Here is a 13,936-nt window from a genome sequence, read left to right as displayed (position 1 = left end):
AGATTTTATTCATTTATTTGACAGACAGAGATCACAAGTAGGCAGAGAGGCAGGCAGAGAGAGAGGAAACAGGCTCCTTGTTGAGCAGAGAGCCCGATGTGGGGCTCAATCCCAGGACCCTGAGATCATGGCCTGAGCCAAAGGCAGAGGCTTTAACCCACTGAGCCACCCAGATGCCCCTTGATACAACATTCTTAATAAGGCTTACCACATCTTGTAAGTACTCTCTGCTTTACTTCAACTCACAGACATTCTAATTAGCTGTTTTAATATTTTATGTAATTTGGACACTTAATAGACACTTTAAGGCTATCGAGACATACTAGACATTTTAGCAATTATAAGGGAGACCATTCAGAGAGTGGGAAAAACAATAAAGAATGTTTATTTCTCGATTTCCACAGCCATCTCTATAATGGAGCTGTAGGTAGAATGCCTGATTAAAATCCTCAGACTGAGGGTTGCTGGGGGGAGGGGGGCTGGAAGAAGGGGGTGGGATTATGGACATTGGGGAGGGTATGTGCTTTGGTGAGTGTTGTGAAGTGTGTAAACCTGGTGATTCACAGACCTGTACCCCTGGGGATAAAAATATATGTTTATAAAAAATAAAAAATTAAAAAATATCCTCAGATAATTTCAGAACTTCATTTTGCTCAATCCTTGCAATATCTTGCCCTTCAGCCATTTTTTCCATAATGAATAGAAAAGCAGAGAAATTTGGGCTTCTTTTTCTTTTTCTTTTCTTTATGTATTTTCTTGGAGAATAGCTAATGAAAGTGCCTTCTGAATAAATCAGAGTTGCCTTATCCTCAAAGAAGACTCTCAAATGTACAAAAATTGAGTTACCTGTGGTAAAGACAGATAGGAAAAAATTGCAGACCTAGAAATGTTATTACCTTGTTCATAAAACTAGTGATTATCATGATTAATTCAGAGATGTCAGAAAATAATTTAATAAAGTAATTTGGTTCAGGTAAATTCTATTTTCCCTGATCAACATTCTTGAGTCTAGAAATTCAGTGATAAACCCAGCTTGTTTACAAAACCAGTATCTTGCTGATCAAAGAAAGAACAGAAAACCAATCCTACCTCACACCTCAGTGTTTGCTATCATTTTCCTAAATGCTCACCAACTGCCGCTGAAGCTATGGCAGAGGGAGCACTTTTAAACCCCTGGTCTTAAAGAAGAAATAGCATCAAAAGCGGTTAAAATTATATATAATACTGTTGATCAAGCAAGGGAATATCTTCTACTAATTTAGTAGTGGGCTGAAGTCAGGGAGTGAAGCCTACTTAGGAGGTGTAAAGGGGTGATATTCCTTTTTTTCTCTGCAGGGATGACCCACAGCTCTTTTCAAACTAAAATGACCAAAATGGTTCTATTCAGAGCATGAATAAATCAGCCCCAAGAATGACTTCCTACTCAAACCTTTTCAGTTAGGGAGGAGAGATCTTTAACATAAGCCTTCATGAAGCTACTCCTGGGCCAGCATTCACAGCTGTGTCCAAATCAAAGAACAAATTTTCTGGTTCAAGACTAATTTTCATGCATCACGGGAAGGAATGTAAGTGGATCAATTTTGAGATACACTCCATCCTCCATGCGCCTAGGGCTTCTTTAAAAAAGGACCCAGTGGTCTCTGGAGGGTAGTAAAAATGGAATACTTGGGGCGCCTGGGTGGCTCAGTGGGTTAAAGCCTCTGCCTTCAGTTTGGGTCATGGTCCCGGGGTCCTGGGATTGAGCCCCACATCCGGCTCTCTGCTCAGCAGGGAGCCTGCTTCCCCCACTCTCTCTCTGCCTGCCTCTCTGCCTACTTGTGATCTCTGTTGAGTAAATAAATAAAATCTTTTTTAAAAAATGGAATACTTGCTGTTTTTAGTACATCTTTGGCTCCTGAGCGACTGAGAAGTCTGTAAAGCAAGGTGTACCAACCCAGGATGTAAGGACAGAGTGGATCTGTGAATTCAAATGGGGAAAAATTCCATCTTGACTCCCACTAACTCTTTTTTTTTAAAATATTTTATTTATTTATTTGACAGAGAGATCACAAGTAGGCAGAGAGGCAGGCAGAGAGAGAGAGAGGGAAGCAGGCTCCCCACTGAGCAGAGAGCCCGATGCAGGGCTGGATCCCAGGACGCAGAGATCATGACCTGAGCCGAAGGCAGAGGCTTAACCCACTGAGCCACCCAGGTGCCCCACTCCCACTAACTCTTTTTTTTTTTTTCCCACTAACTCTTAATAGCAATTTAAATCAAGCCACAGTAGCATTAGCTGTAATATGAAATGGTCACCAAATAATCATGGATATGTTTATATTGCATTTCAATTCTTGTACATATCTTAAGCTATTATTTACAATCATAACTACTTTTAAAGTATGGTAGTTATTATGTCCACCAGTAGATTTTATTGTGTATTATGTTAAGAAGTATATATTTTAACACATTACAATTTTAAAATATTTTTATTATCTACTGGAGTATGAGTTTCCTCTATGCCATAGATTGAATTGCATCACCATTAAATTCATATGTTAAAACCCCAATTCTCCAAATGACTAATTTTGGAGATAGGACCTATAAGAAGGTGATCAAGGTTAAATGAGGTCATAAGGGTGGGGCCCTGATACAACAGAATTAGTGTTCTTGTAAGAAAAGCCAGCAGTGAGTTTACTGTTATGCATGCTCAAAGAGGTCAAGTAAGCCCACAGCAAGAAAGCTGCTACCAACAAGTCAAGAGAAGAGGCCTCCAAATGAAAACTATCTTGCCTGTACCTTGATCTTGGACTTCCAAACTCCAGAGCTATGGGAAATAAATTTCTGTTGTTTAGGCCATCAGATCCATGTTATTTTGTTACTGCAGCCTGGGAAGATTAAGATACTCTCTAATTCTTATATCTTAGTTTAATATTTATAAAACATTATTCTGTAAAGTAGAATAGGCTTCATCACATTGGCAAAGGCCGTGAAGAAATTAAAAACAGGTATGAAACTCTCCTGTAGAGCAAGAGGATCATGGCAGATTATGACTCTTAGTACCTACATCTGGCTTCTGAATCACTGTTTTCCTTGGAGATTTGCCTAATTCTAAGTGTCACCAATTATTCAGTGTAGTAAAATGAAATATCTTAAAATCATAGCCATGCATAATTGAGATTTTCTGGTTTTTTAGCAAGAATCAAGACTCAGAAAAATATCTGAAAAATATCAGGGACTTCTTTCATTTGGGTGAAAGCTACTCTGGGCCAAGGTACTCTGAGAGACAAGGATAAAAGACAAAGCTCCTAAATTCACAGATTATAGTCTGTCATACTAAGTAAGTCTACAATGAATAATTATAAAGCAGAAGGATAAACACTTCAACACCTTTTCAACTTTCATTCACATTTTCCCACAATCCATATGCATAAGCATATGTCTTATATTTCCCCTTGCCTCTCCCCTCTTCCAATGTTGCAGCAATTCCTTCTTCCCACGCTCCTTTTATACTTACAGGAAACTTCTCCCCTGCTCTAGATTTGGGCCATCAAAATCTTACATTTCCGATCCCAATTTGTATATTATAAAGAACAGCAGAGTATAACATATGCATGAGAAAAACGTGCATAGTACTTCATTATTCTCCTTAAATGTCTTCTCTTTCTAGGTCTGCAATTTTTTTCTAACCATCTTTACCGTATATAGTATAGGTAACTCAGTTTTTCTGGGTTTGAGGGTCTCTTTAAGGATAAGACAACTCTGATTTATTCAAAAGGTCTTTTCATTAGCTATTCCCCAAAAATATATGTAAAGAAAAGAGAAGGGAGATGAAACCCAGGATCTCCATATCTAGAGAGTGATACTCCTTGCCAATGAGCTCACAGAACTTTTTTTTTTTTTTTGTACAACATATATTACTAATGCATTCTGCCCTGTACAATTGCCTCCACTTGTGTATGATTTTCTTTTTCTTCTCTACTTGAGGGTTGGCTCCTTGAGAACCAGATCTATGACTTATTTATTTGATATGCCTCCAGTACTAAGAGCACTGCTTAAGGGGCCACTTAGTAAGAATTTATTAAATGATAAATAATTCAATGCTGCTGAAAAAATAGCAAGTCATATTACTGTAGGAAATTATTTACATAGTGCTCACTTCTGAACACCATTGACCTATAATTTAATTTTAAATTGTGGCTAAAATCAGTGTCCTATCCTGATCCTTTCTGGTAATCCTTTGGATTTAATTAGAATAAAAAAGTTCTTAGCGGTTCTTGCTTATGCTCATGGATCATGTTCCTGTTAAGTAAAATGTGTGATGAATATGAAGTTTTATCATCCATGTGGTTTCAAATGTGCTGTCTTATGTTTGTCTGTTGCTTAGGAAGAGCAGTTTATAGAGGCATTTTAAAAATTTTAAATAGGAGACTTGACTTTTTTTTTTATGCCACCTGAAAGATAATTTCAGCACTTTACTGCTCATTTGAGAAGAGAATATTTATTATTTGAGGAGATACTGACTGAAGTGATCTGAGAAGGAGTTTCAGTTAGCATATGCTAGGTCATGCTGCAATAACACCACGCATCTCAGTGGATTAAGCATAGTAGTTCACTTCAGGCTCCCAGTACATGTCTCTCCTAGGTGGAGAGGATGGCCTCAAAGATCCTTGGTGAAGAGAAGTCCATTTCTATATATACTTCTTTAACTGTATCAAGGAAAGGGAATGAGAGAAATTGTTCACTGCATCTTAAACCTACCCTTGGAGAAAATATTTTGTACTTTTCCTCACATACCATTGGCTGATTAAGTTATATATTCATAAATAACTTCAACTGGGTAAGTGTAATGTTACTACATGCCTAAAAAGAATAGAACAGGGATATTTGTTAAGAGCTCTAAAAAGGGATTACTGGTAGTTTATGGAGTAATTTTTTTTAATCTTTTCTTGTTCTCTTATGTTACCTTGCTGATTAGACCTAGAGACCAGAATGGAAGTTACTGAGACAGTGTAATGTTTATTGTATGGTATATTATATACCGAAGTTATTAATCATAAAGGTACTAGATCAGACCTCCATTTTGGTCATGATTCAAAATGCACGTTCTTAAGTTTTATTTGTATCTGGAAATCTATTCAAGACAAATATTTAAGGAGAGCTTTAAGAAAAACAGGGTGTATAATATTGCTAAGTATTATTTTATTAAGACATATTTAAAGATCAAAAGGTCTTATTATGCCAATGAAGCCAGACTGAGGAAATACTAGATAGTTTTGTGCTAGTTGGAATAAAACTCTCTTCTGTGTCCCCTCATGATGGAACCTGTTGATTGCCTATCCCAGTATCCATGGGCCCTTCCCTCTCCTCACTGACAGACACTCATTTTACTGTGATATGTATGTGGAGAAGGGCCTTTTTTAGTCTTCCTTCCAGCTAGATTTGGCCAACTGGCTACGAGCAGAAGTGCTGTGTGCTTTTTCTGGGAAGTTTCCCTAACAGAGAAAGAAAGGGCACACTCTTATTGTGCTTCATCCTTTCTGCTGCCTATGAAGTAGATTGGATTGTTGGAGTTCTGGATACTTTAGCTAATCCTTGCGAAAGTGAATAAAGATTTGCCTGCTACGTGAATTAGAGCCTAGAGGTGTTATACAGCAAGCAGTTAGGACCCCCAAAAAGGAGCCATAATAAGTGCTTCTAATCAATCTCTTAAGAACTGTCGGAAAGACAACCTTTGGGGTAAACTTAAGACTGTTCTATCTCAACCCAAAATATGAATTTGGGGCCATTCAGCTCAGAACAGTGCTGACATGATAAACCAGGGACTATGTCTTTTCCTTAAAAAACTGTAGCCTTTGTCTTTTCAAATCCCACTCTCACCTTTGATCTGCTAGGCAGTCTTCACAGAGGTGCAAAGGAGTAAATCATCAATCCTTTAAACAAAGGGCTCTGAATCATTTTTGGACAGTTAATGTATAGAAGCCTAACTACTCTATAGTAGATCCTATTCTCCCTGACCAATATTCAGTGTCACCATATCTTTATGTTAGTTTTATCACAGGAAGCTTTCAGCAGGGAACTAAGAATGTAAAATATTTTAAGTATGAATGGAAGAGACTATATGAGAAAGAATGATCAATGTTTGAGACCATGATAGACATACTTCTTCAGCGGTACTGCATGCTGAATTGGTAATTATTTTGGATGAGTACTTGAAAAGTGTCCTTTCTAGCCAAAAATTACATTACAAAGGTCTTAATACTTGTTTATTTCCATTATGGTTTAGATTTGAGAAGCATAACATTAAAAAAGATATCTTTACCTATAGCTTCAGTAATTATGCAATTTTGGAGCTAATCAAAACCATTCCAGAATATTACATGAAGAAAAATCATGTTAAAGTTTGGGATAAACTGCATTCTAAACTGCATTCTAAATTAACAAAGTAGACTTGTAGCACCTGGATGGCTTAGTCAGTTCAGCATCTCTTGATTTCGCTCAGCTCACAGTCTCAGGGTCATGAGATTGAGCCCTACACTGGGCTCCATGCTCACCTGGGTGTCTGCTTAGGAAATTCTTTTTCCCTCTCCCCCTGCCCCTTCCCTTGTTCATGCATGCTCCTTCTCTCTCTAAAATAAATAAGTAAATCTTTAAAAAGAGAGAGAAAGCAGACTCAATTTTGCTGTTCATTAAACTGATCCAACTTTGAGTTACTTATTCTCACAGATACCTATAACATTGCTTTGAGATCTGACTCCAGTTTAATATGTGATACTATAAATTATTTGCAATTAATGTGGAAAAACTAATTCAAGGCCATTCAGGAAAAATCTATAATGCCAGACAGCTGCTTAATCAAGAAGGAAGAGACTAAAAAGATAAAGACTTAGTAGAAGTATTTACTGAAGAGTTTTTAGCAATACCAGCACTTCATACTACAAAGAAATTAACATAAATTACCTACAATACTCTATTCTTATGATTAATGATGCTTTATCATTCAAGGCATTAATTAATTATTTTCTTGATGACAGAAAAATGTAAAAGTAAGATTTCGAATGCCTTAGTTAAGTATGTAATTAGCATTCAACAAAACAAATGCTCTGAGATAAAAATGGTGTGCTCCTATAACAACTTTTCTCAAAGACCAACCAATGAAGAAGTCAAGCATAATAAATGTAATCCTTATAACATAATAAAACTATTGGCTTAAATACAATTCACTTTTGGAAAATAAACTATATTCTTTATAATCTTAGCAAGTTCTGCACAAATCACTTCAAGAGTTTCTGATGACTTCAACACTGGTTATTCCTATGGTTTAAAAGTTGCCAAATCCTTGACTCCTGACACAGTTTTGCATCTAAAATGATGACACTGTCGTTATCAAGCATTACACAGAGACAATGGTAGAAAATAAACTAACATAGTAGCTATGAAGTAGTTGTTATAGTAATGGTCAGTATATGCATGCATTTCACTAATACATACTTGCATTATTTTCTTTCTAGCTGATTTTCTTTAACCTTGACAATGTTGTTTTATTCTATTTCACATTAAATAGTTATTTAGTAATTCAAAATAGATCAGAAATATAAAGCAATCTAACTTTTAAAAATTCTGCTTCTCTACTCCAAAGTCAAAGTCTCTTTCTAAACTAAACACGGATCTCATAATGTAGGTAGAGTAAGCCTAAATACAGTTGATCCTCACTATCCACAAATTCTGGTTATTTGCAAATTTGCCTCCTCACTAAAATTGATTTGTAACCCCCAAATCCATACTCACGGAGCTTCCCCTGTTGTTTGTGGACATGTGCAGAGTGGCAAAAAGTTCCAGTCAATGGTCACACAGTTCGCAGCTAAAGTCAACAAAAGTGACGCTAGGCCTTTCTGCTTCAGTTCTCACATAGAGATGACCAGAGGAGGGAGACAGTAGGAGGCAGTACAGAAGAAAAATGTTCAAGAAGCCCCACCTCTGGGACCAGGTGGACAAGATTTGAAACAATTTGTGGCAGTTTAGTGGGTCAGCCTTATACAAGTCATTTAACATGGATGAACTTTATTTTCTCTATGTAAAAATAAAATCTACCAGGATGGGTTGTTTTTAGGATGTATAATTATCTTCTATGTGATTACATATATTTCTTCTGGGAATAATGGCACAGTATTCATTCACTGAGTGCCACAATTTTATGGAACATAACTATCACAAATAATGAGAATCCACTGTATTTAATCAATTGCATATTTATGCAATTTTCATGCACATAGCCTAGTAACACATGAGAGAACAGAATAACTGAATAATATAAATTTTATATATAATATAAATTAAATATTTCAAATAAACAAAAACTACTGTATAATTAATAACAAGTTCAGTTGAATGCTAATTTCTCAGAATTTTTCCTGAGAAAATTATAAGCATAAATATATTCATATTTACCCATGGTTCATGAATTGTCCAGATTCTGTTAATTGAGATGGCAAAGTGATAAATGTTGAGGATTCCACCAAACTGACACTAAAATAAATGAAAAAAGGATTATTTTGAATTCTACTATAACAAAATTCAAATGACCACAAAACATTCTTTTAAATTTTTTTCCATCATTCATAAAATAGAGAATCAGAATAAATTTCAGTTAAAAAATCTGTATGTTCTCATTCTGCATCTCAAAACATGTATGTTTTTAAAAAGAGAAAGATCAGGGTGCCTGGCTGGTTTAGCTTGTAGAGTATGCAACTCTTGATCTCAGGGTTGTGAATTCAAGCCACATGCTGGGTGTAGAGATTACTTAAAAGAAAAAAAAAATCTGGAATTGAAATATGTAAAACATAATATTCTATTATATGGAAAGGCAATATTAATTCTTTTTTTTAAAGATTTATTTATTTATTTGACAGGTAGAGATCACAAGTAGGCAGAGAGGCAGGCAGAGAGAGAGAGTATAGGAAGCAGGCTCCCTGCCAAGCAGAGAGCCCGATGTGGGGCTCCATCCCAGGACCCTGGGATCATGACCTGAGCCGAAGGCAGAGGCTTAACTCACTGAGCCACCCAGGCACCCCGGCAATATTAATTCTTATAGCAAAGAAATTTAGAACATAAATCACTGCCCAATTATATTCTAGAAATGGAATCATATACTGGTTTCAATGTATTGTCAGAGCTGTACACATTTCCTTTTTAATCTTATTTTCAAAAAAGAAAAATAATTCTTTCAGGACTGTATATAAGATGTGGATACAGAGTTAATCAGTGCATTAGTAATTATGCCATCTTCAGGAATTATTTAGCAATTCAGTCTGTCTTATAAGATAATGCTCATTCATTCAGGAAACAGTTACAGAGACTCCATTATGTGTTATATGTGGGACTGGGTGCTAGAAATACAAGCATGAATCTATTATCCTCTCTACCTTAGGTTGCCCACATTATAGTGGAGGACAGTGTGGAAATGATAAATGATCTTCTAGATATGGATGAAAGATGTCACAAAGAGTCATGCCAGGATGCCTAATTCTATCTGCAGAGTTGAAGAGAATCTGTATAATATTAAGAATCGATTTATTCAAGCTTGATTTTGTAGGGGCCAAATATGGGTTGCACCCAGATGGGCCACATTGGTGTGAAGATTATTTTGAGTTAAAAGCAATAAAAAACTAGCAGATTCAGGTCAATCTCTTCCTCCTCCTCTCAACTTAGTAATATTTTCATTGGAAAAGAAATCTATGCAGGAAAAGACCTATTAACAGAGATTTCTCTTTACCTAAGAAATATATCTCCGTAATAGGACAACCTCTATGTTCCAGACACCTCCTCTCACTTTCTTGCTAATTGTCTTCCTCCCCTTTGTATCCTTATACCCCTGTCTCCCTTCTTAGCACATGTAAGTCTCATGTTGCTTCACTATCTTTGGCATTTCACGTGTGTGTGTGTATTCCCCTCATGTAAGAAACTAAATTTGATTTTCTTCTGTTAATCTGTCTCAGCCAACTTGATTCTCAGTTTAGCTAAAAGGGCCTTGAAGACCAGAGAAATTTCTTCCTTCCCCAAAAAGTCATGAAAATAAACCTTTATTACGTAATAGTTATTAATTTCATAATATAAACATTATAATAAAAAACAGATCAAGAATAAAATTCATCTAATGTTTTAGTATTGAAACACAAACACACATACAACTGCGCACAAAACTAAAATGCAACACATTCATACATCTTAATGTTTCAATGTTTGAAGGGGTTCAGGATAGCCTCTGCTCCCAGTATGTGTCACTTTGGCATATGGATTATTTTAAGCTGAAGGCAATCAAGACCCTGTGGACTCAAAAGAAACTTTTGCTTCTCCCTTAATTCTAAAGAAGAATCTATATTGGGGGTCTTTCCCAGAATAAGGGTTATTAGCAGAAATAAATTTTAACTGAGTGACCCATCTGTATGACAGGGCAAATGTCTAATTATCAAACATCTGCTTTTCTTTTCTTTCTTTTTTTTTTTTTTCTTAAAGATCATTTATTTGAGAGAGAGAGAACACAATAGAGGGGAAGTGGAAGGGAGAAGCAGGTTCCCCTCTGAACAAGGAGCCTGACACGGGACTTGATCCCAGGACCCTGGAATCAGGACCTGAGTTGAAGGCAGACGCTTAACCAGCTAAGCCATCCAGGGGCCCCAAACATCTGTTTGTCTGTCCCCCCTATGAGGTGCATTCCTCTCCTCTAAAATCCCAGACTCCTACCCCCTTCTCCTTAGTTCAATATGACATCTATACCTCATTTTGCTTGTCTCTGGAATTTCCTTGTCTGGGTGGATTCCCCATACTTATACTATTAAATTTGATTTTCTCCTGTTAATCTGTTTCATATCAATGTTATTCTTCGTCCAGGTAGAAGGACCCTTAAAAGGGACAGGAATTCTTGATCACTGACAATGTTAATGTCATTTTCTGTCCTTTTAAGTTGGTAGTAGTGAGAGTTTCGTATAAGGATTGTAAGGAATTATATTAATATTAAATACTAAAAATTATTAAACAGACAAAATGAACTTTAGGAAAATGTAAACTATGAACTATGTAAGACATGTACCAGACTACCAGATTTGCTTATATCATTTTAAAGTTATAGTTAAGCAAATGTAGGAAGAACTCCTCTCTGGAGGGTAATTTCAATTTAAATTAAGACACTAAGTCCTCATTCAAATCTCATAAAATTATGAGGCAGAAAAAAATGTATAATTTTTTTATATTTCTATAAATCCAAGGTGAATCATCAGGGCAATTTATTTGGGTCGTAATTTGTTCTGGCTAAAAAACAGTTACAAGGATAATACAATTTTACACACAAATAAAAAGACTAAACCAATAAGGTAAATATTAGGTATTTTGCATACTGTGCATGTACCATTTTGAGATAAAATAGCATTTGAAAGGTCCCTGCTTAATTATATTGAAGATGTTCTCCTTAAAATAGAAATATTACTTATAAAAATGAAATACAAACTGCCACTAAAATGGAAAAAATTCTATTTGATTACTGTAGTTTCTAAATTGGCAGCTTTCACACTTCAGTGTGTATGATAAACATCTGCAGTGCTTAGTCAAAATGAATATTCCCAAATTCTATCTGCATGAATTCTGACTTAGTTAAGTCTGGCAACGGTTCCAGAACTTTCTATTTAAAACAAGCTCTCCAGCGTGCCTGGGTGGCTCAGTTGGTTGGCGACTGCCTTCGGCTCAGGTCATGATCCCAGATTCTGGGGATCGAGTCCCACATCGGGGTCCCAGCTCCATGGGAAGTCTACTTCTCCCTCTGACTTTCTTCCTTCTCATGCTCTCTCTTTTTTTCTCTCTCTCTCTCAAATAAATAAATAAAATCTTAAAAAAACAAAAACAAAAACACAAGCAAGCTCTCCAGATGCTTTTTAAAGAGCTTATATACAGATTAAACTTTGAACAATCTTGACTTAGACCAGCAATGCTCTAATATTAATGTACCAAAAAATCCTCTGGAGATGTCAAATGCAGATTCTGACTCAAATGGATTGCTGTGGGCCTGAGAATCTGTCCAACAAGCTCCCAGATGATGCTGATTTTGCTGGTTCAAGGATCATACTTTGAGAAGGAAGAGTCTAATCTAAAACACAAACTATTTTTCTTTCTTTTTTTTTTTAAAGATTTTATTTATTTATTTGACAGAGAGAGATCACAAGTAGACAGAGAGGCAGGCAGAGAGAGAGGAGGAAGCAGGCTCCCTGCTGAGCAGAGAGTCCGATGCGGGGCTCGATCCCAGGACCCTGAGATCATGACCTGAGCCTAAGGCAGCGGCTTAACCCACTGAGCCACCCAGGCGCCCCCAAACTATTTTTCAAATAATAAAACGAGGTTACCAGGAAAAGAAAGGCAAGGAATGGCAGAGTAAGAATCATCGCACATTCACTACCCTATAAAAGCAATAAAAAACACTAGGAAAGATTGTAAAAATTAAATTTTCGGAGCTCTGGTTAATTAACGAAAGGCTTGCAACAATTTGAGTAGTGTTTATTTAAAAATAAACTGCCACACCTTGATGAGAACAGCAGAGTTTGTGGTCTTGTAACTTTTATTATGCTGTAACTCCCATCTTTCCACTGCTCTGGTAGTAGCTTTGAAAATCAGCAGCCTTGCAACTAAGGTAGTTGTAAAATCTGGCAGGCTTCCAGCCACATGAGGGCACAGACTGAGGCTGGAGCTCATTAAAAAAAGTCCCATTCCTGAGCATTGTTACTTTTTCATGGGTCTCACAGCTCCCTCGAAAAATTGAGTTTGCAAGGTGTTGTCTTTACTGACCTGACTCAAAGGGAAACAGCAATATCCAGGATTTTGCTGAAAACAATCAGTAGCAGTTGTACCTGAGATTCCTATAGCAGCTGGATCAAACAAGAGCTTGTCAAAACATCAAAGGAAGATGTGGGGAACAAGAGGCTTATATGAGGGGCTGAAGTAGCGTGCTAGATCCCCAAACTATGCGAAAGGTCTTCAACACTGTCTACGAGAGACAACCATGTCCCACCAAATAAAGAATACTAATAAAGAGATAAGTTATTCAAAAGAACCAATTACAAATTTTGGACGGAAGAAGTACGATACATGAGATAAAAAATCAACAGAGGGACTGAACAGCAGGTTTGCAGTGGCAAAAGGAAGAACCAGTGTACCTGAAAATGGGCCAGATGGAATGATTATCTCTAAAGGACAAAAAGAGAAAATAATGACAAAAAATTAACACAGCCTCGGAAAACTGTGAGATACCATTAAGCACACAAATACAAGCTTCATCAGAATCCTGAAAAGATAAGAAAGAAGCAGCAAGAAAATGCAAAGAAATAAATGATGAACAATTCCCATGCTTGAACAGAAATATTAATTTACACAACGAAGAAGTCAAAAAAATTTTATTCAAGGCAATCCAAAACTAGAAAATAATAGTCAGCCTGTTAGTAAGCCAAGGCACAGTTAGCAACAAGAAAAAATTGACCAACATCTATGTCACTCTGCAGTAAAATTAAACAGCAGAGTTCCCAGCTGAAACCCCAGAGGTCAGAAGGCAATGACATTACATATATATATTTTTTTTCCTGTGCAAACTTTTAAATTCTACTTTCTGACTTTAATGAAAAGAGTGAGACAATAAATACAAAACTGTTTTAGGGGCTTATAATGTGTAAAGATGTAATGGGTATAACAGAAATAGCACTAACAAGGGGCTATGAAAAGGTGATATACAGCAGCAAAATTTCTGAATTACATTGAAATTAGGTTGGTAATAATCTGAGCTACATTAATTTAGGATGCTAATTATAATCTCCAGGGTAACAAAGAAAATAAGAAAAATAAGTTAGGAGATAGAAAAAGGAATAAAAAATTTATTAAAAGGAAATATACAATATAAAACCAAGAAGTAACAGAGAAATAGAGGAACAAA

General features: G+C 36.3%; 1 protein-coding gene across 1 annotated transcript in view; it reads right to left on the bottom strand.

Annotated features, from left to right (window-relative positions):
- Nucleotides 1-13,936, bottom strand: part of CFAP47 (cilia and flagella associated protein 47) — a 529,980-nt gene that overhangs the window by 243,955 nt on the left and 272,089 nt on the right. Inside the window, exon 41 of the mRNA XM_045089444.1 lies at nucleotides 8,425-8,502. Coding sequence (XP_044945379.1) covers nucleotides 8,425-8,502 — 78 coding nt within the window. The remainder of the gene's footprint in view (nucleotides 1-8,424; nucleotides 8,503-13,936) is intronic.

The sequence above is a fragment of the Mustela putorius genome, unplaced genomic scaffold, assembly GCF_011764305.1.
Source record: "Mustela putorius furo isolate JIRA1106 unplaced genomic scaffold, ASM1176430v1.1 tig00003836_pilon_pilon_pilon, whole genome shotgun sequence".
In the NCBI taxonomy this organism is placed as follows: domain Eukaryota; kingdom Metazoa; phylum Chordata; class Mammalia; order Carnivora; family Mustelidae; genus Mustela; species Mustela putorius.
Note: the sequence above shows the minus strand (reverse complement) of the source record. Positions and strands in the feature narration are given on the sequence as shown.